At 47.9% G+C, this 26,255-nt stretch overlaps 1 protein-coding gene across 4 annotated transcripts in view; it reads left to right on the forward strand.

The window, feature by feature from the left end:
- BTD (biotinidase) overlaps window positions 1-18,460 on the forward strand; it is a 42,516-nt gene extending 24,056 nt beyond the window's left edge. For all 4 annotated transcript variants that reach the window (XM_043474778.1, XM_043474777.1, XM_043474779.1 and 1 more), the window contains exons 2-4: window positions 1,670-1,940; window positions 7,434-7,583; window positions 17,018-18,460. In XM_043474778.1, the coding sequence (XP_043330713.1) occupies window positions 1,686-1,940; window positions 7,434-7,583; window positions 17,018-18,190 (1,578 nt within the window). In that variant the 5' untranslated portion in view covers window positions 1,670-1,685 and the 3' untranslated portion in view covers window positions 18,191-18,460. The remainder of the gene's footprint in view (window positions 1-1,669; window positions 1,941-7,433; window positions 7,584-17,017) is intronic.
- The last annotated feature ends 7,795 nt before the right edge of the window (window positions 18,461-26,255 follow it).

Here is a 26,255-nt window from a genome sequence, read left to right on the forward strand (position 1 = left end):
TTAAACAGATTTTTGAGACTTTAAAAATTATTCCTTGCTGGTCTTCAGAAACAAAACTCAAATAAGAACGCTTATCAATTGCACTTCTGTTTCTGCTGAAAAGCTCCTGACCGCCCGCTCAAAGGCCCCTTGTTCTGATCTCCCGGACGCTGCTCACAGGGGCCCAGACGGCGGCGGTGTGCGCGGGGCCTGGCATTCGGGTGGACCCTTTATTTCCTGGGGAAGAAGGGGCAGTTTGCGAGGGGCCGGGACAGGGCAGGGAAGGCGTGCCGCCTGGCTGGAGAAGTCTCTGAGTTCATGGGGGTTCTGACGGAACACCCGGAGGAGCCCAGGGTCCACCGCTGAAAATAGTTACGGTTGCTTTTGTTTTTGGAACTTTTGCAAGAAAAAGAAATGTGCGGCGCCTGGAGAGTCTGGTTTTGGAATGCAAGCACGGGGGCTCTGAGTCAGACCTGGGCGGGACGTCATTTTCTCGTTAAGGAGCAGAATGTGGTTTCTCGATCCGTTTCTGCCGTCTTGGTGTTTAGCTGGATTCCTGGGTGGTTGGTCAGCCTGGGCACATCTCCACGGAGCACGGGGCCCAGCCTTGGCCCACCCGGCAAATCTGTGTGCCAGGGGAGGGGCTTTGGCTGCCAGGCCAGGTCGATTTTCAAGGCAGAACTGTGTGTAAAAACGCCCAGTGACACATAACTATTAAAAAGTAAAATTCCTGTTCCTGGGGGGGAAAAGGCACACACAGAAGTGTCGTTGTAAGTGATACGATTTACTTCTGATCTCTTACAGCTGGGGCTAGAAAGCTGAGTTTCCTTTCCAGAAAATTCTCGTTTATTTTCTAGAAAGTTGCATTTTATTACTGCGGAAGGATTTTAATTTCCAAATGAGTATGCTTTTCTTTTTTTTTTTTTTAAACCAGGAGTTTTGGAAATCCCAGAGACAGAGGTAGAAAAAGTCACGGTGTATGATGGCAATTCTCAAGTTGCCATCAAGGCAAGACTCCCTCAAGGGGTGGGGGGCGTCATTCTGTGGTGGCAGGCTTCTTTTAGCCCGTCTGCAAACTGACGTTTAAGTAGAAGTGGGCCGTTTCCCTGCACCAAGTTAAAGACTGTTGTGCTGGCTAAGGTGAGGCTTATATATAAGCCTTTATATAAGGATATAAATATCCACTAGTAACCAAAGAAAGGCAGGGAGAGTTATGATGCATCAGGTTTTATGTCTAGGGTAGCCAAGATGTACTTTGAGCACCACGACCATCACAGCCGGTGTGGACGGTTGACCTGCAGTGTGTGTGTGCGTATGGAGGGCAGGCTGTGGGGTGCGGGGTATGTCACAGAATTATGTAAAACCATTAGAATAGTTGTGATTGCCTGAATCTGAAGCGTGCAGCCAGAAGAGTCCTGCTGGGGAAGCAATTGCAGCGAGCACTGGGTCTGTTTTGGAAATGTTCTGAACCAGAGGGTTAACACAGTGAGCTGTTTTATTAAAGGGCCCTCGCTCCGTGTTTGGGGAGAAACACACACCCTTTTATTAAGAGCGTGAAGCAAACCCTTTGAGCTGCAGCGTCCCAGCGGGCATGTCTAGTTGCTGGGAATAATAAATTGCAGCTATGGAAGTCCCGGTCCTGGCAGGACTCTGGACTCAGCTGTCCTCTCCTCGCCCCTTCCCCTTCTAGACTGACCAGCGGCGCCATGTCCAGAGCCGGCCAGCAGCTGGCCCTTCTCCTGTGCGGCTGGTGCGTGGCTGCGGCTGTCCCGGGGGACCCGGCCGAGGAGGGCTGTCCAGCCGAGCCCCGCCAGGCCGCCCGCTACGTGGCCGCCGTGTACGAGCACCGGTCCTTCCTGAGTCCCGACCCGCTGGCCCTCACCAGCCGCAAGCAGGCCTTGGAGCTCATGCATCGGAACCTCGACGTCTACGAGCAGCAAGTGACGACTGCAGCCCGAAAGGCAAGGCGTGCTCAACAGGGCGGGCTGGCCCCGGGTCGGTGGTCCCCCACAGCCCTTCTGGGAAATCAGACCCAGAGCGCTAAGCTGAAGGAATCAAGTGGCTCAGTTCAGTTCAGTTCAGTTGCTCAGTCGTGTCCGACTCTTTGTGACCCCATAGACTGCAGCACACCAGGCCTCCCTGTCCATCACCAACTCCCGGAGTCCACCCAAACCCATGTCCATTGAGTGAGTGTTGCCATCCAACCATCTCATCCTCTGTCATCCCCTTCTCCTCCCGCCTTCATTCTTTCCTAGCATCAGGGTCTTTTCCAATGAGTCAGTTCTTCACATCAGGTGGCCAAAGTATTGGAGCTTCAGCTTCAGCATCAGTCCTTCCAGTGAATATTCAGGACTGGGCCGCATCCGGTGGCTAGAGCCCCGTTACTCAGAGGGTGGTCTGCAGACCAGAAGCATCAGCCTGCCCGCCAGAGCCCGTGAGAAATGCAGAACGCGGGGCCCGTCCTAGACCTGCAGAGTCAGAATCTATTATTTTGCAAGATCCCCAGGTGATGCTTCCCCTCCAGCCAGGGTGGGAAGTGCCGAGCCAGGCCCCTGGTTCTCACACATGGGGCTGGTAAACCAACTGGGTATCTGGCGGCTCCCATGCCCACAGAGTGGGCCGGGGTGCAGGCGGGGGCCTTGGCTTTTTTTAAGGCGCCCCCGGTAGGAAGACGGTGCAGAAACACCACAAGGTGACCCGCCTGACGGCCACTCCTGCTCTCAGAGGCTTTCAGAGTCTAACTGAAGCAGGGAGCCGCCCTGGAGCAGGTTTGCTGCCTCCCGACGACGCAGGGGGCTTATTGCTGGTCCCCGTGCCAGACCCCTAGCAGCCTGAGGGCCCAGTCCAGACAGAGCCGAGCCCAGCGGACAGAGTGGACCAGTGCCGCCTCTGCCTGGGAAGGAGGGGGTACCAACTGGAGGGAGGGCTGGGAGGGTAGGACCAGCCGGGCTGCTGAAGGACACCCCGCTCCCGGGGACAGGCGGGGAGCCCCTGGGGGTGGAGCCCCGTGCCTGTGAGGTCGGGCAGACCACCTGCCGAAACAGCCCCCCGCCCCTGCACCCTGCCCGGCCAGGCACTGGCCCTCGCTGCGTTCTGACATGCGGCCTGTAGCACAGGTACGTGGAACACACTAATGTTGGAAGGGCGCCTAAAGGCCACATCCAGCTGCTTCTGATGGGTGACCCTGCTCCTCTGTTCCCAACCCGACGGCCAGCCCTGGACACCACCAGGGGCCCAGGGCTCACCGTCCACTTGAGGACGGTGGGAACTCCTGGCAAAGAGCTTCCTTTCCATAAGCAACTGTCAGCCTCCCTGCCACTGCCGCCCATCGCCCTGTCCTCCAAAGCCCAACAGGACAGACTGAACCCCCTCCCACCCATGCTGCCTTCTCCAGATCGCAGCCTGGCTGTCACAGCCGGGATCTCCCCTCAGGCCCATCGGGATCTGTCCCCAGGCCCATTGGGGATCACTCCCCAGGCCCACTGGGGATTTGTCCCAAGGCCCATCGGGGATCTGTCCCAAGGCCCATCGGGACCTCTCCCCAGGCCGATCGAGATCTCTCCCCAGGCCCATCGGGATCTCCCCCAGGCCCACTGGGGATCTGCTCCCAGGCCCATCCACAGCTCCTGGAGAGAGGCAGTTCCAGCCCTTCCCCCAAGGCTTCCTGGGTTACCTCATACCCTGCGCTGCGCACAGCTCTGTCGAGGGCAGGACGGAGCAGACCTGTCACCATTCTCAGTCTAAGTGTTGTCCCCAGGCAAAAAGCTTTTCACAGTTACATCTCGCTGTGGGCTCGCCAGGCTCTTGCTGTCAGTCACAGCCCCCGAGCCCTTTTCGCACAGACACACACACTGCCATGACCATGCCATCCTTGTAAGGGTAATTGATTTAACCTGATAGCAAAGCCTCCCATTTATGCCATTAAACTTCATCGTTCCAGCCTGTTGGGCTATTTGGGGATCTGTACGGCCATCCTGCGTATCAGTTACCATCACGTCATTCACACCTCCCGGACACACCTTGTTTGCATCTGCCCTGACCCAGGCCATGCCCCAAGGCCCTCTCCTGACACAGATCCATTCTCTGCACGCAGGCATAGGCTTGCACGGTGCTGAAATGTCACCCCTTACCCTACATCCTGTCCACAAAACCACGCTGAGACATTTGGCAGATGCCACACTGAAACCCAGAGTCCGTGACTGAAGTATTCCTGCCTTTTCATCACCTGCCCCCAAACAAAACATGTAAAGTGTTTTGTTAAGTGTATGCTTCCCTCATAGCTCAGTTGGTAAATCATCTGCCTGCAATGCAGGAGACCCGGGTTCGATTCCTGGGTCGGGAAGATCCCCTGGAGAAGGAAATGGCAACCCACTCCAATATTCTTGCCTGGAGAATCCCATGGATGGAGGAGCGTGGTAGGCTACAGTCCATGGGGTCACAAAGAGTCAGACACGAATCACCACCACCACACTGGCTGCAGACATCATTCCAGCTCTACTTGTGGTCCAGGAGCAGAGATGAAGCTGTTGATCTGGTCATTTTTAGGGCTTACAGACATCTTAGTTCCTCTACGTGGTTATATGTGTTAAAGTCACCTCTAAGACAGGTTGATACCAAGCGTGTGTCAACGTTTTGTATCAAAAATGCTATAAGGGCAGTGGTTCCTGCAGGCCAACTGAAAGAGTTCTCTCTTGACAGAGGCATTTACAGTGAAGAAAAGGAGTCATGCTTAAAGATATCAGGCTGGGAGTTCACCTGGGTTGGCACTCAGAATTCCTCAGGAGTTCTTGGGCTCACTGGTCTATCAGAAAACTGGTCAAGCCCTTTGTCAGGCATGCAAAGTGCTTCCTAGAAGGTATCAGACCCCGAGTTCTGCCTCCGCTCCAGTCTGAGTCCTCATTCCTGGCAGACGTGTAGTTAGGGAACGCAATTTAACATTAGTAGGTATACATAACTGTTGCTTTCCACAGGTAACCATTCAGTGCTTTCAAAGCTTTGTTTTTAATAAGGGAAAACATTTGTCCAAGTATAATTTGCAAAAAGTTAGAAACGTGACTCTTACCCATAGAGAAGAATGGACATGTGTCAAAGCTTTTGTTTAACTCATTAATAAACCAAGGAACCAGTAAAGTGGTAAAGCTGGCTCAAAAGAGAATTCGAGGAAGAGATGTGAGTGTATCCATCAGTCAGATGAATGTTGAAATGAATCTGCCAATAGATTCAAAACTGGCTACTGCTGTCTTCCGCAGCACTGTGCAGTCGTGTCCGACTCTCTGCAACCCCACGGACTGTAGCCCACAGGCTGCTCTGTCCATGGGGATTCTCCAGGCAAGGATACTGGAGTGGGTTGCCATGCCCTTCTCCAGGGGATCTTCCCGACCCAGGGATTTAGCCCAGGTTTCCCGCATTGCAGGTGGATTCTTTAGTCCTACAGGGCAATAAAACATCATGTTGCGGGTGATGTTCTGTTAAATAGCAAAGGCAAACAATGGTACATTCACTAGATAAATGATCCTTGAATGTGCTTGTCAGCCAGTACGCTGCTGTATCGTGGAAAGATATACAAAGAGTGGAGACTGACATTCTTCATCTTGTTTATTTCCAAGTTTGTGATAATTTTCCTTTCTAACGTGCAGTAAGATGACCAAATGCATATTCTGCTGGAGGGAATGAATTTTGCTGTGATCTTTCTGGAAGGCTATTTGGCAACGTATGTTAAGAATTTAAAATTGTTTCCTATGTTTGATACTCAGTATTTTCACTTATAAAGCTTTAGGATTATAAAGCTTTCTTTATAAAGAAATAAGCAGAGTTCCAATCAAAGATTTGTGTACCGCGCTCATCCAGAAGGTGTTTTGAGTACCCTGTATGCAGATGGCCACCACAGCTGTCTCTTTATTATAAAAAGTTGGGAGCAATTCAAATGTCCAGTAACAGGATAAACTGTGGTGTCTTCTTAAAGATTATCGAGCATCTAACACAAGTGATGTTTCTGAAGGTGTCTTTGTAGCTTTTTTTTTTTAAAAATAATTTTGTTTATTTATTTCTGGCTGGGCTGACTGTCACTGCCGCACACAGCCTGTCTCTCACTGTGCTGAGCAGGCCCGACTCTTCGTTGCGGGTGCGCGGGCTTCTCCTCAGGGTGGCTCTTCTCGTTGCGGAGCGTGGGCTGTAGGCACTCACGTTTCAGCGAGCACTCGGAGCTTGCAGGCTCCAGAGAGCATGGGCTCAGTCATCAGGGTGCTGGGTCTCAGCTGCTCTGCAGCACGGGGAATCGTCCCAGACCAGGGGATTGAACCCTGCATTGGCAGGCGGATTCTTACCCACTGTACCTCCAGGGAAGTCCTGGCATCTTTGTAGTCTTGATGTTCTGTAGTGAGAGCATCAAGACAGAAAACTGTATGTTTATTATTGTCTCAATTATACACACACACACACACACATAGGCAGAGAGGGGAAAAAATGAAATCAGGATGTTAGCAATTCCTATCTTCATGATACAGGCTTATGAATTCTTCCTTTATAATTTCTGTTCCAAATGTTCTACAAGTAAACTTTCATGGGTTTTATATAGCCAGGAAAAAGTATAAGGGTGTGCAGCGCATTCTGGAAATCAGTGACTCAGATCACCTGTTATTCTCGATGACCCGTGCCTGCCCGGCTGCCCTCTGCCACCGTCCGCTGTGGCTGAGGCTCCAGGCTTGGCACCTTCAGCCCAGTAAACGGAGAGCGCCCCCCGCTAAGGGCCCGGCCCTGTCCGCCGGGCTGTCTCAGGTGCCTGCCGGCCCCCTGCGCCGCCCCACGTGTGAAGAGGTCTGTAAGGGGCCCAGGGCTCTAAGCGGAGTCTGCTAACTCCCAGGGAGAGAAACGCAAGTTAGAGCCAAGTCCTGGTTCCTATGCTGAAATCACCTCGACCCGGACCCCCAGCCCAGGGGGGCCCCACCTCGGCTGCGCGTTAGGGTTACCCGGGGCCCTGTAGACAAACTCTGTCCCTGGACCCCGCTGACAGCCCACAGAAGCAGGCTCTTGGGATGGTCCCCCAGGTCAGCCCCAAACAGCCAGTGTGTTTTCAGAAGCTCCCCTGTCTGACGGAGAAGCGCAGTGAAGGCTGAGAAGCCCTGGACTGTTGGCAGCACATCTGTCGAGCTAGGCATTCAGGGCCTGTCCTAGTTTCCACTCCAGCCCCCAGGGCACCGCCCCCAGCTCCTAAGCCCGCTCCCTCCAGCCAGGCTCACCAGTCCCCTCCAACCCCGACCAGCCCCAGGCACATCCCTGGTTCCGGGAGGACACTGTCTCGGTTCCCTCAGAGCCAGGCCACATGAGCACCCCCACCAAGGCTCAGGTCCCTGGCCCTCCGGTCCCTGGTTCTGAGCAGCTGCGGGAGGGCTGTCGGAGGATGTGGGCTGCTTCCCGGCACCTGCTAACAAGCTGTCCTCTGATGTTCTGACTTACAGGGTGCACAGATCATAGTGTTTCCAGAAGACGGCATCCACGGATTCAACTTTACAAGGACATCCATTTACCCGTTCTTGGACTTCATGCCGTCTCCCCACTCGGTCAGGTGGAACCCGTGCCTGGAGCCCCACCGCTTCAATGACACAGAGGTAAGTGAGGGGCCTGGTCTCCCTCCTAAGGGGGCAGGAGGCGCATGGAGCTAGGCCAGGCCAGGGGCCAGGAGCCAGGACGTGCGGAGTGAGACCGACCGGAGCCCTTCGGTCCCGAAAACCAAGCCCAAGCTCCGGGTGCCCGCAGTTAGAGTATAGCTGCTGCTGTGAGGCCGCTACTCACCTGTGGCTCATTCTGGTTTCAGTCACCAAGGAATGCGTGAATATGTGCCAGAACACAGATCAAACAGAAGTTAAAAAAACGGGGCTTCCCCGTGGCTCAGTGGTCAAGGATCCAGCTGCCAAGGCAGGAGACGCAGGCTCGATCCCCGGTCTAGGACGACCCCACATGCAGCGGAGTGGCTCCGCCCGTGGGCCTGCGCTCCCGGGCCTGCGCTCTCGGGCTACTGCTTCCGAGCCTGCACTCCCGAGCCCCGGGAACCGTGGCTACCGAAGGCCAAGCCCCCTCGAGCCCCCGCTTCCCAGCAAGAGAAGCCCTCGCTCACCACGGCCAGAGAGGCCTCGCAGGAACAAAGACCTGGCACAACCAAAAATCAATAAATAAAATTATTGTAAAAACTTAATAAAATGAAAGTCCACTTCAGCACCCCCCACCCCCCATCCTACCCTGCATTCTAGAGAAAACCATAAATGATTGGATGTACCTCCAACTATTAATATACTCTTTTCTATGCATCCAGCAGATACTGACGTCATTTTTATTTTAAAAAAGTTTTTTCCTTGATGTACAGTTGATCTCCAGTGTGTTAGTTTCTGCTGTAGAGCAAAGTGGTTCATTTACACACACATTGTTCTTTATGTTCTTTCTCATTCCCGTTTATCACAGGTCATTGATTATGGTTCCCTGTGCTATATATATAGTAGGACCTCGTTTGTCTATTTTATAGATAGTAGTTTGCATTTGCTAACCTCAAACTCCCAATCCATCTCTCCCATAGCCCACACCCCACCTCCCTAGCAGCCGCAAGTCTGCTCTTTATATCTGTGAGTCTGTTTCTATGTCATAGATAAGTTCATTTGTGTCCTATTTTACATTCCCACGTGGTATTTGTCTCTTTCTGACTTACTTCACTTGGTATGATAATCTCTAGGTCTATCCATGTCACTGCAGATGGCATTATTCATTCTTGTTTATGGCTGAGTAACATTCCATTGTGTATGTGCACCACGTCTTTTTATCCTTTCATCTGTGGATAGACATCTAGGTGGCTTCCGTGTCTTGGCTATTGTGAGTAGTGCTGCTGTGAACAGGGGAGTGTGTATCGTTGTGGATTAGTCTTCTCCAGGTGCACGCCCAGGAGTGGGCTTGCTGGGTCATCTGGCTGGGCTGGGTCTTAGTTGCTGTACGCGGGAGCTTTCCTTGCAGCTCAGAGACTCTCTAGCTGCAGCTCGCGGGCTCACGTGTCATGGCAAACCACTGGGCTCAGTTGCTCCATGGCATGTGGAATCCTAGCTCCCCAGCAGGGATCAAACCCGCATTCCCTGCCTTGCAAGGCGTATTCTTAACCACTGAACCACCAGGGAAATCCCTTTAGTTTTTTTGAGGAAGCTCCATGCTGTTTCCCACAGTGGCCATGCCAGTTTACATTCCCCCCCACAGTGTCGGAGAGTTCTTCTTTCTCCATACCCTCTCCAGCACGTGTTGTTTGCAGACTTTTTAATGATGGACATTCTGACCGGAATGAGGCACTGCTTCATTGTAGTTTTGATTTGCATTTCTCTAATAACTAGCAGTGTTGAACATCTTTTCATGTGCCTGTTGGCCATCTGTTACGTGTCTTCTTTGGAGAAATGTCTATTTAGGTCTTCTGGCCATTTTTCAATTGGGTTTTTGTTGTTGCTGTTCCGTTGTATGAGCTGTTTGTATATTTTGGAAATTGAACCATCGTCTGTCACATCATTTGCACTATTTTCTCCTGGTCCGTAGGTTGACTTTTTGTACTGTGTCCTTGGCCGTAGAAAAGCTGTTTGATTAGGTCCCACTTGTTTGATTTTGCTTTTTTCCCTCAGCTTGAGAGACTGACCTAAGACAGCATGGGTACAATTCAGGTCAGAAAATGTTTTGCCTGCATTCTCTTCTAGGAGTTTTATGGTGTCATGTCTTATATTTAAGTCTTTAAGCCATTTTGAGTTATCTTTGTGTATGGTGTGAAGGTCACTGATTTATTTACATGTGGCTGTCTAACTTTCCCAGTACCACCGCTTCCCGAAGAGACTGTCTTTCCTCTGCCGTATATTTTTGCCTCCCTTATTGAAGATTAATTGACCATAGATATGTGGGTTTATTTCTGGGCTCTCTCTTCTGTTCCACTGATTCATGTTTGTTTTTGTGCTAAGACCACACTGTTTTAATTACTGTAGCTTTGTAGTCTTGTCTAAAGTGTGGGAGGGTTATGCCTCCTGCTTTATTCTTTTTCTTCAGTATTGCTTTGACAATTCTGGGGCTTTTATGGTTCTCTATAAATTTTAGGGTTATTTGTCCAAGTTCTGTGAAAAATGTCATGCATAATTTGATGGGGACGACATTAAATCTGTAGATTGCTTTGGATAGTATGGCCATTTTAACAAAATTAATTCTTCCAATCTAAGAGCATGGAATATCTTTCCATTTCTTTAAATCATCTCCAGTTTTCTTTCATAATGTTTTATAATTCTCAATATATGAGTCTTTCCTGACCTCCTCGGTCAGGTTTGTTCCTAAGTATTTTTATTTTATTGAAACAATTTTAAGAGTTTTTTTTTTACATTCCCTTTTTGATAATTTATTTTCAGTGTAGAGAAATGCAACTTATCTCTGTATGTTAATCTTGTGTCCTGCTACCAGACTGAAGTCATTTATCAGTTCTAGTAGTTTTTGTGTGGATCTTTAGGGGTTTTTTAAATATAGTATTGGGCTTCCCTGGTGGATCGGAGGTAAAAAATCTGCCTGCAGGGCAAGAGACCTAGGTTTAATTCCTGGGTCGGGAAGATCCCTGGGAGAAGAGATGGCTACCCACTCCAGTATACAGTATCATGTCATCTGCATATAATGACAGTTTTACCTCTTACCTTCTAATTATGATGCCTTTTTTTTTTCCTTGTCATTGCTGTGACTAGGACTTTCCAATACTATGTTGAATACAAGTGGTGAGAATGGGCATTCTTGTCTTGTTCCAGATTTTAGCAGGAAGGCTTTCAGCTTTTCACCATTGAGTGTTATATTGGCTGTGGGTTTGTCATGAGTAGCTTCTATTATGTTGAGATATGTTCCCTCTCTCTCTCATCTCTACTTTGGTGAGAGTTTTTTTTTTCATGCATGGATGTTGAATTTTATCAAAAGCTCTTTCTGCATCTGTCAAGATGATTGTGTGGTTTTTGTCTCTGGTTGGTGTGATGTATCACATGTTGATTTGCGTACATTGAACCATCCTTGTGACCCTGGGTTGTGACCCTAGGATGAATAGCCCAGTTGTGGTATATGATCTTTTTTATGTGTTGTTGGATTCAGTTTGCTAATATTTTGTTGAGAATTTTTCCATCTGTATTCATCAAAGATTTTGGCCTGTACTTTTCTTTTTTGGTAGCATCTTTGGTTTTAGTATCAGGGTGACGGTGGCTTCCTAGAATGTCTTTGGGAGTGGCCCCTCCTCTTCAGTCTTTCAGAATAACTTGAGGAGGATCAGTATGTTATTTTTTGTGTGTTTGGTAGAATTCCCCAGTGAAACTATCTGGTCCTGGACTTCTGTTTGTAGGAAGTTTATTTGTTTAAATTATAGATTCTATTTCACTTGTTGTGATTGGTCTGTTCAAATTATCTATTTCTTCTAGCTTCAGTTGTGGTGGGCTGTATGTTTCTAGAAACTTGTCCATTTCATCTACGTTGTCTAAATTGTTAGCATGTAATTGTTCATAGTATTTTCTCCCGGTCTTTTATATTTCTGTGGTAGCAGTTGTTATCTCTTCTTTTCCTTCTTTTGTTTATTTGGGGTCCTCTCTCTCTCTTTTTTTTTTTTTCATTGAGCCTGGCTAGAGATAGGCTGATTTTGTTCAGCCTTTCAAAAGACCAGCTCTTGGTTTTATTGATTTTTTTTCTATTGTTGTTTTAAGCCTTATTTATTTCCTCTCTCATCTTTATTGTTTCCTTCCTTCTAAATGACTCTAGGGCATATATATAATTTTATTTATTATTTTTGGCAGTGCTGGGTCCCGTTGCTGTGGGTTTTCTCTAGCTGTCGTGAACAGGGGCGCCTCTCCGATTGCAGTGCACAGGCTTCTCACTGCAGTGACTTCTCTTACTGGGAGCCTGGGCTCTAGGGTGCTCAGCCTTTAGCAGCTGTGGCACGTGGCTCAGTAGCTGCCGTTCCTGGGCTCTGGAGTGCGGCTTGAAAGTTGTGGCCCGCAGGTCCAGTTGCCGCACGGATGTGGGATCCTCTCTGAACCGGGGGTGGAACCGTGTCTCCTGCCCTGGCAGGTGAGCTCCCCGTCGCTGAGCCCCCAGGGAGCCTCTGACTTTAGGTGTGGCTTGTTCTTTTTCTCATTCTTTTAGGTGATGGGTTAGATTGTTTATTTGAGCTTTTTCTTGTTTTTTGAGGAAGGCCTGTATCACTATGAACTTCCCTCTAAGGACTGCTTTTGCTGCATCCCATAGGTTTTGTATGGTTGTGTTTTCATTGTCATTTGCTTCAAGGTATTTTTAAAATTCTTCTTTGATTTCATAATTGACTGACCCTTTGGTTTTTGATAGCATGTTGTTTAGTCTCCATGTAACCATTTTTTTTTTTTTTCCATGTAACCATTTTTTTTTTCTCATTTCTTTTTCTGTAGTTCAGTTCTAATTTCATGCCATTGTGGTCAGAAAAGATGCTTGAAATGATTTATGGCTTCTTACATTTCTTGAGGCTTACTTTGTGCCCTAGTGATGTAGTCAATTCTAGAGAATGTTCAATGTGCACTTGAAAAGAATGTGTTTTTTTTTTTTTTTTTTTTTAATGTAAGGACCTGAAAATATCAATTAAGTTTAACTGTTCTATTGTATCATTTAGGATCTCTGTGCCTTATTGATTTTCTGCCTGGAAGATCTGTCATTGATGTGAGTGAGGTGTTAGTATCCTACTACTGTTGTATTCCTGTCAATTTCTCGCTTTATGTCTGCACTTGTTTTATGTATTAAACATTTGGGTGATTCTATATTGGGTGCATACATATAGACAAGTGTAATAGCCTCTTCTTGTACTGATTGTTTTATCACTATATAGTGTCCTTCTTTATCTTTCTTTATGGTCCTTGTTTTAAAATCTATTTTGTCTGCTGTGAATATTGTGACCCTCATTTTCTTGTCATTTCCATATGCATAAAATATATTTTTCCATCCCCTCAGTTTTTTTTTTTTTAACTTATCTTTATTTGGCTGTGCTGGGTCTTAGTTATAGCATGCAGGATATAGTTCCCTGACCAGGGATCGAACCTGGGGCCCCTGCATTGGGAGCGAGGAGTCTTAGCCACTGGACCACCAGGCAAGTCCCCACCTCCCCCACTTTCAGTCTGTATATGTCCTTCGTCCTAAAGTGAGTCTCTAGTAGGCAGCATATTATAAGCATTTTTTTTTTAAACCCAATCTGCCACTCTTTCTTTTGATTGGAGCATTTAGTCCATTGACATTTAAGATAATTACTGATAGATATGTATTCATTGCCATTGTAGACTTTGTTTTCTAGTTGACTTTTTAATTTCTTTTTTGTTCCTTTTTCTTCTTCTTTTTGTAATTTGATGATTTTCTTTTTGTATTATACTTATGTTCTCTTTTTGTTTTTCTGTGAATCTGTTGTATGTTTTTGATTTGTGGTCACCCTGTTTTTCAAGTATGTTAACCCCTTCCTACATCTACTTGCATTAGACTTATAGTCACATAGGCTGAAACACATTCAGAGGAAAAAAATCTACTTTTTCTTACTCTCTTCCTCAACATTTTATGATTTTCATGTTCTCTTTTACATCTTCATGTTTATTCTTTTGCTGTTCATTGCCTTCACAAAATTTTTGATTTTTTAAAAAAATCTGTATAATAGTTTACTGAAGTGATTTACTTTCCAGTTGTGATTTGCTCTTTTCCATAGATTCTTGCTTCTTTTCTATCTAGAGAAGACCTTTCAATATTTCCTTTAGGGTAGGTTTAGTATTGCTGTATTCTCTTAGTTTTTTGCTTGTCTGAGAAATTCTTTATCTTTCCTTCTATTCTAAATGATAATCCTCCTGGGTAGGCTATCCTGTGAAAAGTGAAAGTGAAAGTCGCTCAGTCATGTCCGACTCTTTGCGACCCCATGGACTGTAGCCCACCAGGCTTCTCCATCCATCGGATTTTCCAGGCCAGAATACTGGAGTGGGTAGCCTGTCCCTTGTCCAGGAGATCTTCCCAACCCAGGGATCGAACCCCGGTGTCCTGCATTGCAGGCAGACGCTTTACCCTCTGAGCCACCAGGGAAGCCCATTTCTGTAGAGAAATCAGCTGATAGCCTTAGGGTGTTCCCTTGTAATTAATTCTGTTTTTCTCTTGCTGCCTTAAGAATCCTCTGTCTAACTTTTGTCATTTTAATTATAGAATGTCTTGGTGTAGGTCTGTTTCAGTTCACCTTGTTTGGGACTCTCTCTGCTTCCTATATCTGGATATTTGTTTCTTTCTTTCGTTTTGGGAAGTTTTCAGCCATAATTTCTTCAAAGAAATCTTTGACCCATTTTGTCTTTCTTCCCCTTCTGGAATCTCTGTTATGTTTAGATTGGCACCCTTTATCCTATCCTATGTGCACATGTGTGCTAAGTCGCTTCAGGCGTGTCTGACTCTTTGCAATTCTGTGGGCTCTGGCTCTCCAGGCTCCTCTGTCCATAGGATTCTCCAGGCAGGAGTACTGGAGTGGGTTGCCATGCCCTTCTCCATGGAATCTTCTCAACCAGGGATCAAACCCATGGTTCTTGTGTCTCCTGCATTGCCCTTGACCACTAATGCCGCCTGGGAAGCCCATACTATCCCATAGTCTCTAACATTGCTTTCATTTTTTTTTCTTTTTATTTGACTTTCTGTCTGCCCTTCTGATTGAGTGACTTCCATTATTCTATCTTCCAGGTATTTATTCATTCTTCTGCATTATTTAATCTGCTATTCATTGCCTTTAGCTCAGCTTTTGTCTGGGCAAGTGAGTTTTCTAATTTTTCTTGGCTTCTCTTTGTAGTTTCTAGTTCCTTTTAATGGTAATCTGCATTTTTATCAATGGTTCTTCTTAATTCCTTCAGTATTTTCATTATCTCCTTCTTGAATCCAGTGTATATTTGACTGATGAGGTCTGTTTCATCGTTTGTTCTTTCAGGGGAGTTCTCTTGATCTTTGAATTGGGAGTGGTTCCTCTGCTGTGTTTCACTTATATTTCTCTTACTCTGTGAGTTTAGGAGAAACAGTGGTCTACTGTGGTCTTGGAGGTCTAGTCTAGCTTTATGTGCTGGCATTCCTGGGTACCCTGTGTGGGTTTAGTATTTTGGTGTGAAGGCTGTCTTTAGTATAGATGTCTGCTGCTCTTTCCTCGGTCTATATTGGTCATTATCCCCTGGATAGGAGGTGTCGTGGTGACCAGAGCCTGCGCTGGATGTGGAGCAGGGCCTCCTCTTTGCTCAGTGGTTGTCACTGCCCACTGGGGCCCAGATCTGCTCCCGCACTGTTGGAGCAGAAGCCCCCAGACCCGTTTCTGAGCTGGGGTGCGAGGGAGCCGGGGAGCTGAGGTGGGGTTGGAGCACCCCTGCTGGGAGAGGAGCCACTAAGTGTTCCTCCGCCAGCGCCGTGCTGCCCTGAGCTTGCTGTCAGACAAGCGTACAGAGCCTTTGGGTCTGGGCACTGCTCTCGGTCGCTTCTCAACCACGGGAACACGGGCAGCCTGCCCTGGTTCCCTCGGGGGGCGTTCTCACAAGGCCAGCGCAGCTTCGCTGAAGTTGGGCATCCCGAGCACAGTAGTCGCACCCCTGGATCTGCGGTGGTCCCCATGTGCACGTCCCCACAGCACACAGCTAACCCTAACCCTAACCCTAAGGCCGGACCTGTCCCAGGCCCGGGAGCTGCCCCCTGGGATGTCCCAGGGCGCGGAGCTTACAGAGTGGGCAGTGGTGGGGTGACCCCGCACAGTGGCGGGGAGGGCTCGATTCCTGCCTCTGCACGGGGGCAGCCCACGGGTGCTCCCCCAGAGCTCGCAGAGGTAGTGCTGTCATCAGCACCCATGGAGAAAGAGGCCGCTGTGGTGGACCCACCCCTCTGTTCAGGCCGTGTGTGTTAACAGTGGGGTTTTGATGGCGGTGCAAGCCCGCCATGAGCGTGCCAAGACTGAGGCTCCCACAGCAGGCCCACTGTCGCCTTGCACGCTAGCTAACAAAGGCTCCTCACTTCTGTGGCGGGCCCGGGCTTCTTCCGCATACACCCCTGCCCGCTCACCGTGCTCCAGCCCCTCAGGCTGTCTGCGTGCAGCCCACCGCAGCCCTGCCCCTCGGGCTGTCCCCGGAAGCCTGAGTTTCAGCACCCAGCACCACTGCAGCCCTCGGTGGACGCGTGTCTCTGGCCCAGGGTGGCAGTTCGGACTGTCCCTGCAGGCCTCTCTGCCCTGTCTGCCACGGGCTGGTGGCTGGACTCCCCTCTGAGCCCCTGCAGCTCCCTTCTGTCTTGGACTGAGCTCCCCGCCGGTGAAGGGGCTTCCCAGGGCGTGGGAACCTTTCCTCTTTCTCAGCTACTTCTCAGGGGTGCAAGTCCCATTCCAATTCCCACCCCCACTTTTTTTTTCCTTTCGTCCTACCCAGTGTGTGGCGATTTCTCTTACGATTTTGGGTGTTTGAGATGGTCTGCCAGCATGCAGCGGGTATTCTGTGAGAATTATTGCAGATGGGGGTGTGTTCTGACATGTATGGGGGAGGAGGTGAGTTGCACATCCCCCTGTTCTGCCACATTGATTGGAGCCCCACCCCCCTCCCCGGGATAAACACTTTTAAAATAATTTCTTAAAGAGCACTGTGTTTTTCCTTTAAAGGATTTTATTGCAACTTTGCATCCCCAGTAATAGCACATGAGTGCCTGTTTGCCCATCCTTTGGTCAGTGAGAGATAGAATAGTCTTTTTAATTTTTGCCAGTCTTATGGAGGTGAGAAATGAGACCTCATTATCATATTAATTTGTATGTCCTTACTGCTAAAGAGACTGAGCATCTCCTCAGGTGTTTGTTGGCCATTTGTATTTGTTCATCTGTAACCCACCTGTTCATATTCTCTGCGTGCTTTCGGTGGTGGTTACTTTTTTTCTTATTGATTTATGATAGCTGTTTATATATTATGGACATAATACAGGTACTATTCTAAAATTATAAGAAGAAGGCATGGTTTAAAACTGCCTTTATTTACACTTTTATTTCCCCCTGTAGGTCCTCGAGCGCCTGAGTTGCATGGCTATGAAGGGAGAGATGTTCCTGGTGGCCAATCTTGGGACAAAGCAGCCTTGTCATAGCAGTGACCCAGGGTGCCCGAGTGACGGTAGATACCAGTTTAACACGAACATTGTGTTCAGCAGTAATGGAACCCTGGTTGACCGCTACCGCAAACATAACCTCTATTTTGAGGCAGCGTTTGATACCCCTCTAGAGGTGGATCACATAATCTTCGACACCCCCTTCGCTGGCAAGGTCGGCGTCTTCACTTGCTTTGACATACTGTTCTTTGACCCTGCTGTCAGGCTCCTCAGAGACTCAGACGTGAAGCACGTTGTGTATCCGACTGCCTGGATGAACCAGCTCCCACTCTTGGCAGCCATCCAGATTCAGAGAGGTTTCGCCATTGCCTTTGGCATCAACTTTCTGGCTGCGAACATCCACCACCCATCTCTGGGGATGACAGGAAGTGGCATACACACCCCTCTGAAGTCCTTTTGGCACCACAACATGGAAAGCCCTGAAGGTCACCTCATAATCGCTGAGGTAGCCAGAAATCCACTGGGTCTCGTCAGTACGGGGAACGCCACAGAGAAAACAGACCCATCCCATAGGAAGTTCTTGGAACTCTTGGCAGGGGATCCCTACTCTGAGAAGGATGCCCAGGACGTCCATTGTGATGGAGCCCACAAATCAACTACCAGCGCCTCTCCCACGTTTAACTCTGAGATGATGTATGACAACTTCACCCTGGTTCCCGTGTGGGGACGGGAAGGCCACCTCCGCGTCTGTGCAAACGGCCTGTGCTGCCATTTGCTTTACCAGAGGCCCACCGTGTCCCAGGAGCTGTACGCCCTGGGGGTCTTCGATGGTCTTCACACGGTGCATGGCACCTACTATGTCCAAGTTTGTGCGCTGGTCAAGTGTGGGGGTCTTGGCTTTGACACGTGTGGGCAGGAGATCACAGAGGCCACGGGGATGTTTGAGTTTCACCTGTGGGGCAACTTCAGTACTTCTTATATCTTTCCAATGCTTCTGACCTCAGGGATGACCCTGGAAACCCCTGACCAGCTGGGCTGGGAGAGTGATCATTATTTCCTGAAGAAGAGGGGACTGTCCTCTGGGCTGGTGACGGCAGCTCTCTATGGGCGGTTGTATGAGAAGGACTAGGGGGTGTGGAAACTGCCCCCCCCACACACACACTGGCACAGGCTGAAGCTCACAGCACTGGGACCACCTCTTTGCCCCAGAGCCCATCTGGGAGGAGGTAGGGAGATGGTGCACTAGGGTCTTTCCCTCTTAGGTGGAAATTAGTGAGATATTTTCTGGTATTTTATACTCTTGTTTCTATTTTTCAAGCCATTTCTTCCTCCAGCAGATCTTTCATCACACAATTGTTTTTAAGAGCTCAAACAAAAATAAACGTCAGTTTAAATTTTACATGTCCAGAAGACGGTTACTTTTGTGTGTTGTGTGTGTTTCTTCTTGTTGTTGATCAAGTGACACCCAGGATATACGGGTATTTCACAAGCCTCAAACATTATCAAGGGTAAGAACACTCAAAGCAAAAGCCATCTTAGAATGGCTGCGGTGGGGACTTTTCCCTGCCTGTGGCCAGAATTCGGACCGATCACGCCAGAGCCACCAGCGGCCTCAGCAATGTGGAGCCTGAGGCAGCTTTTATTTATTTTTTTTTCCCTTTCTTTTTTTTTTTTATTAGTTGGAGGCTAATGACTTCACACTGAGGCAGCTTTTAAAAGCAGGGGGAAGCTTTTCTCAAATCTGCCTTTCTGCCAGTGATCGGAATGTGTCAGGCAGGCCTCAGCACAACTGGGGAGAAAGAGGGCCGTGCCCCGGAGAGAGAGAGGCTGGAAAAAGTGCCGAAGAGAGGGCAGCAGCGGGAACAGATGAGTAATAGGATTCCTGGGCACAGCATGTCTCATCCAGGGATTCCAGGCACGTCGGTAAATCACGCTGGCTCTGGGCAAGCGCCTTCTGGCTGCCTGGCTCTGAGTGATGGAGTGATGCTGTGAACTCACCCCCGGTCCATGGCAGGGCCTTCTCCTTGCAGACGGGTGGCCGGAGCGGCCTGGGGCTGGCGCACGCAGACTCTATCCACTCACAGGATAGGTGTCTTTGGAGAGCCCACCACAGACAGAGCAGGACCTCCCACGGAGTGAACTGCAGATGCAAGATCGTACTCAGTGAAGACAGTCTTCAGGCCCCTGGTGTCACTATTCCTTGTGTCCAACATTTCCAAGTTGTTTTGACTCTATGCCTAGTATTATCTCAGATCACTTTTAAAGCAGAAAATGGATAGCTTTTTTTTTTTTTTAAAGAAAATGTATAGTTAGCTGTCTGTGATTTGCCTCTTCAATGTATAGCTAGTTTCATCTCCATTATAAATTAAGTGTTTTAAAGCAGTATGTGCATATATATATATATAATATATAATTAATTGTTATTATAATTATGCAAAGTAAAAAATGAAATTCTTTCCCTGTCTCCCACAGTGTGGCCTTCCGGACCCTTCTCTGGCTCTCAGGCAGGATAATAAAGGGCACAGGTCCAGGAGTCAGGCTGACGGTTGCTTCCTTGGCCTCCTGGTTTACGCTTCCCCACGCAGACCTCGCCTATTTATTTGACCCTTGTTGCGCCCGTTTTCTTATTCGTGGAATGTGTGTTGACTCATTCACATGGGAAAGAAGCGAAGACCCACTGACTCACTGCCTGCTTGCAAAGGCCTGGAATGAGTCAGGCTGGCCTTCAGGGAATTTGCAGACGCAAGTCAGGATTCCTAAGGAAACCCGGGAGGTCCCCCTGGAACGGAACGGGGACCTCTCCCACCAGATGCGGGCGCAGACCCGGGAGGGGTGAGCTGGCGGCGCCACGCGGCTCCGGATGTGGCCACGGCCGCCGCCCCAGGGAAGCAGAAATCATCTCAGAAATGCACATCTTGCTTCCTGCCAAGATGATTCAGATCAGCCCGAGAGAGAGAGGCCAGAGGCGTGGTGCAGCTCCTTCAACAGTAGACGTTTCTGAGGCACCTGCTGGATGCACCTTCTGCTCCCGTGAGCAGAGCACCGAGAACTTTCCCCGAGCTGCTATCTGCTGAGGATTCAGAACTAACTGCAAACAGCAGAAACCAGGGGGGACTTCCACGATGAAAAGTAGTTGCCAGATGGCAGAGCGGAGTGGAGGGTAGCGGAAACGAGCAGAATAAATCATGTTCAAGATAAAAAAGAAAAAAATGCACTCATGACTCATGCCCGTGACATGCTTTTGTCAGCTGCGATCCTGAAACTCAGGAAGCAAACGGTGATCTGGACCACAGCAGAGAGAGGGACGCCCCGTGTACTTTTGGCGGAATCGGGCTTGGGGGAAGTGGCCGGTCCATGCGGTTTCTGATGGAGGTGCAGCTGGGCCTGTCTGCCGTTTTCCTCCAAGAGGAAGTGAGAGGCAGCAATGAGCTGAAGAAGTCCTGTTCTTAGGGTAAGCAAAGCCACGGTCTGCTGGCAGCCTGTCTGTCCCAGTGCCCGCTGTGGCCTCTCAAGAGGAGGGCCTGCCCACCGTCCCACTGAGAGAGCCCCACCTGAGCCCCACAGGCAGCCCACTCAGCACTCTCACCCCCCAAAGAGACGCTGTGCCCACAAGCAGTCATGCCCAACCTCCCATGGCAGTCACTAACACACTTCCTATCTCTGCGGATTTGCCCATTCTGAACATTTTCTTTAAATGGAATCGTACACTAGGTGGCCTTTTGTTCCTGCCTTCTTCCACCTGGTGTACTGTTTTCAAGGTTTATGCTTGTGTACCACGTCCAAATTCTTCCTTCCTATGGTTGAATAACATGTCACTGTATAGACACATCACATTTGTTTATCCATTCATAACTAAGTGGACTTCAGGTTGCTTCCACTTTTGGCTGCTATGAATATTCATTTACAAGTTTATATATGCGAACATGTGTTTTCAGCTCCTTGTGTATACACCTAGGAGAGTAACTGCTGGGTCATATGGTAGTCAGTGTTTAATTATTTGAGAAACTGTCAAGACTGTTTTGGAGAAGGACATGGCAACCCACTCCAGTATTCTTGCCTGGAGAATCCCAGGGAGAGGGGAGCCTGGTGGGCTGCTATCTATGTGATCACGCACAGTCAGACATGACTGAAGCGACTTAGCAGCAGCAGCAGCAGCAAGACTGTTTTCCAAAGGGACTACATCATTTTACAGCCCTGTTAGCAATGTTCAGTTCAGTCGCTCAGTCATGTCCAACTCTTTGCCACCCCATGGACTGCAGCATGCCAGGCCTCCCTGTCCATCACCAACTCCTGGAGTCCACCCAAACCCATGTCCATTGAGTCGGTGATGCCATCCAACCATCTCATCCTCTGTTGTCCCCTTCTCCTCCTGCCTTCAATCTTTCCCAGAATCAGGGTCTTTTCCAATGAGTCAGCGCTTCGCATCAGGTGGCCAAAGTATTGGAGTTTGAGCTTCAGCATCAGTCCTTCCAATGAATATTCAGGACTGATTTCCTTTAGGATGGACTGGTTGGATCTCCTTGCAGTCCAAGGGACTCTCAAGAGTCTTCTCCAATACCACAGTTCAAAGGCATCAATTCTTTGGCACTCAGCTTTCTTTATAGTCCAACTCTCACATCCATACATGACCACTGGAAAAACCATAGCGTTGACTAGATGGACCTTTGTTGGCAAAGTAATGTCTCTGCTTTTTAATATGCTGTCTAGGTTGGTCATAGCTTTCCTTTCAAGGAGTAAGCATCTTTTAATTTCATGGCTGCAATCACCATCTGCAGTGATTTTGGAGCCCAGAAAAATAAAGTCAGCCACTGTTTCCACTGTCTCCCCATCTATTTGCCATGAAGTGATGGGACTGGATGCCATGATCTTAGTTTTCTGAATGTTGAGCTTTAAGGCAACTTTTTCACTCTCCTCTTAAGCATTCAATTATTTTCACATTCTTGCCAGTGCTCGTTATTGTCTGTTAAAATCACAGCCATCTCAATGGCTGTGGTTTCTCATTGTGGTTGTGATTTCATTTCTTTCGCGGCAAATAATGATACATACCTTTCTCTTCTTAATGAATAATGTTATGTATTGATTTGTGGCTGTGCCGGGTCTTCGATGTTGCCTGGGCTTTTCTCCAGTTGCGGTATGTGAGCTTCTGTTGCAGGGCCCCTCTCGTTGCAGAGCCGGGAGCTCTCTGCCCTCAGGAGCTGTAGCGCGGGGCTCAGTAGCCGCCATTCCGGGTGGCGCACAGGCCCCGTTGCTCTGCAGCCCGTGGGATCCTCCCGGACCTGGGGTCCAACGTGTGTCTCCTGCCCCAGCAGGTGGACTCTTCACCACTGAGCCACCAGGGAAGCCCTGAATATTTTTCCAAGTGCTTATCGGCCACTTATATATCTTCTTTGAAGAAATGATTAAAATCGCATGCCTCCACTCTGCCCCAGACTCCCCTCCCATCCAGGCTGCCACGTAACACTGGGCAGAGTTCCCTGTGCTGTACAGAAGGTCCTGGTGATGGTCCATTTTAAATTCAGCAGTGTCTACATGTCCACTCAGCATTCAAAAGACTAAAATCATGGCACCCATCCGGTCCCAACACTGAAGGGACCATGGTTTTAGTATGTCACTGTTTCCATTGTTTCCCCATCCGTTTGCCATGAAGTGATGGGACCAGATGCCATGATCTTAGTTTTTTGAATGTTGAGTTTTAAGCCAAATTTTTCACTCTCCTCTTTCATTTTCATCAAGAGGCTCTTTAGCTCCTCTTCACTTTCTGCCATAAGGGTGGTGTCATTTGCATATCTGAGGTTATTGCTATTTCTCCTGGCAATCTTGATTCCAGCTTGTGCTTCATCCAGCCTGGCATTTTGCATGATGTACTCTGCATATAAGTTAAATAAGCAGGGTGACAATATACAGCCTTGACGTGCTCCTTTCCCAATTTGGAACCAGTCCATTGTTTCATGTCCAGTTCTAACTGTTGCTTGACCTGCACACAGATTTCTCAGAAGGTGGTCTGGTATTCCCAGCTCTTTAAGAATTTTCCACAGTTTGTTGTGATCCACACAAAGGCTTTGGCATAGTCAATAAAGCAGAAGGAGATGTTTTTCTGGAACTCTCTTGGTTTTTCTATGGTCCAACAGATGTTGGCCGTTTGATCTCTGGTTCCTCTGCTTGAACATCTGGAAGTTCTCGGTTCACATACTGTTGGAGCCTAGTTTGGAGAATTTTGAGCATTACTTTACTAGCGTGTGAGATGAGTGCAATTGTGCGGTAGTTTGAGCATTCTTTGGCATTGCCTTTCTTTAGGATTGGAATGAAAACTGACCTTTTCCAGTTCTGTGGCCACTGCTGAGTTTTCCCAATTCGCTGACATATTGAGTGCAGCACTTTCACAGCATCATCTTTTAGGGTTTGAAATAACTCAGCTGGAATTCCATCACCTCCACTAGCTTTGTTCGGAGATATGCTTCCTAAGGCCCACTTGACTTCACATTCCAGGATGTCTGGCTCTAGGTGAGTGATCACACCATCGTGATTATCTGGATCGTGAAGATCTTTTTTGTACAGTTCTTCTGTGTATTCTTGCCACCTCTTCTTAATACCTTCTGCTTCTGTTTGGTCCATACCATTTCTGTCCTTTATTGTGCCCATCTTTGGATGAAATGTTCCCTTGGTATCTCTAATTTTCTTGAAGAGATCTGTGGTCTTTCCAGTTCTATTGTTTTCCTCTATTTCTTTGCATTGATCACTGAGGAAGCCTTTCTTATCTCTCCTTGCTATTCTTTGGAACTCTGCATTCAAATGGGTATATCTTTCCTTTTCTCCTTTCCCTTTCACTTCTCTTCTTTCCTTAGCTATTTGTAAGGCCTCCTCAGACAACTATTTTGCCTTTTTGCATTTCTTTTTCTTGGGGATGGTCTTGATCCCTGTCTCCTGCACGATGTCATGAACCTCCGTTCATAGTTCATCAGGCACTCTGTCTGTCAGGTCTAATCCCTTAAATCTATTTCTCACTCCACTGTATAATCATAAGGGATTTGATTTTGGTCATACCTGAATGGTCTAGTGGTTTTCCCTACTTTCTTCATTTAAGTCTGAATTTTGGAATAAAGAGTTCATGATCTGAGCCACAGTCAGCTCCCGGTCTTGTTTTTGCTGAGTGTATAGAGCTTCTCCATATTGCAAAGAATATAATCAATCTGATTTCGGTGTTGACCATCTGCTGATGTCCAGGTGTGGAGTTGTCTCTTGTGTTGTTGGAAGAGGGTGTTTGCTGTGACCAGTGCGTTCTCTTGGCAAAACTCTGTTAGCCTTTGTCCTGCTTCATTTTGTATTTCAAGGCCAAACTTGCCTGTTACTCCAGATCTCTTGACTACCTACTTTTGCATTCTAGTCCCCTATGATGAAAAGGACATCTTTTTTTGGTGTTCGTTCTAGAAGGTCTTGTAGGTCTTCATAGAACCACTGAACTTCAACTTCTTTGTCATTAGTGGTTGGGGCATAGACTTGGATTACTGTGATATTGAATGGTTTGCCTTGGAAACAAGCAGAGATCATTCTGTTGTGTTTGAGACTGTACCCAAGTACTGCATTTTGGACTCTTTTGTTGACTATGATGGCTATTCTATTTCTTCTAAGGGGTTCTTGCCCACAGAAGTAGATACAATGGTCATCTGAATTACATTCACCGATTCCAGTCCATTTTAGTTTACTGATTCCAAAAATGTCGATGTTCACTCTTGCCATCTCCTGTTTGACCACTTCCAATTTACCTTGGTTCATGGACCTAACATTCCAGGTTCCTATGCAATATTGTTCTTTACAGCATCAGACTGTACTCCCATCACCAGTCACATCCACAACTGGTGTTGCTTTCATTTTGGCTCCATCCCTTCATTCTTTCTGGAGTTATTTCTCCACTGATCTCCAGTAGCATATTGGGCACCTACTGACCTGGGGAGTTCCTCTTTCAGTGTCCTATCTTTTTGCCTTTTCATGCTGGTCATGGGGTTCTCAAGGCAAGAATACTGAAGTGGTTTGCCATTCCCTTCTCCAATGGACCACATGTTGTCAAAACTCTCTGCCATGACCCGTCCATCTTGGGTGGCCCCACATGGCATGGCTCATAGTTTCACTGAGTTAGACAAGGCTGTGGTCCATGTGATGAGATTGGTTAATTTTCTGTGATTGTGATTTTCATTCTGTCTGCCCTCTAATGGAGAAGGATAAGAGGCTTGTGGAAGCTTCCTGGTGGGAGTTATAGCCATAGGAAATATATTTCTTAAATAATGTCTCGGAAGTTGAAATTACTCCTTAGTCCATGTGCTGAAGTAGGGATGTTGTGTCGGCAAGTGTGGAACAACATGAATCTCAGGGTACGTTTCCCTCTGAGCTCTTGGGCAACCATGTCTACTGTCAATGAGCAGTCATCTCAAAAGGAATCTTTTCTTCTGAGCAGTGGGTTTCAACAGTTGGCTTAAAATATTCAGTAAGCCATCTTATCAACAAATGTGCTGTCATCCAGACTTTCTTGTTCTATTTATGTAGGAAAGGCAGAGTAGATAACGTATTTTTAAAGGCCCCAGGGTTTTCAGAATCTGAGTATTGGCTTCAATATTAGCTCCATTCAGTCAGTTAGTTCAGTCACTCAGTCGTGTCTGACTCTTTGTGATTCCATGGACCGCAGCACGCCAGGCTTCCCTGTCCATCACCAACTTCCAGAGTTTACTCAAATTCATGTCCATCGAGTCGGTGATGTCATCCAACCATCTCATCCTCTGTCGTCCCCTTCTCCTTCTGCCCTCAATCTTTTCCCAGCATCAGGGTCTTTTCAAATGAATCAGTTCTTCTCATCAGGTGGCCAAAGTATTGGAGCTTCAGCTTCAGGATCAAGTCCTTCAAATGAACATTCAGGGCTCATTTCCTTTAGGATGGACTGGTTGGATCTCCTCGCAGTCCAAGGGACTCTCAAGGGTCTTTTCCAATACCACAGTTCAAAAGCATCAATTCTTTGGCACTCAGCTTTCTTTATAGTCCAATTCTCACATCCATACATGACTACTGGAAAAACCATAGCCTTGACTAGATGAACCTTTGTTGGCAAAGTAATGTCTCTGCTTTTTAATATGCTGTCTAGGTTGGTCATATCTTTTCTTCCATGGAGTAAGCGTCTTTTTATGTCATGGCTGCATTAGCCCCTAACATTA

This window comes from Cervus canadensis, chromosome 7 (genome assembly GCF_019320065.1).
Source record: "Cervus canadensis isolate Bull #8, Minnesota chromosome 7, ASM1932006v1, whole genome shotgun sequence".
Lineage (NCBI taxonomy): Eukaryota > Metazoa > Chordata > Mammalia > Artiodactyla > Cervidae > Cervus > Cervus canadensis.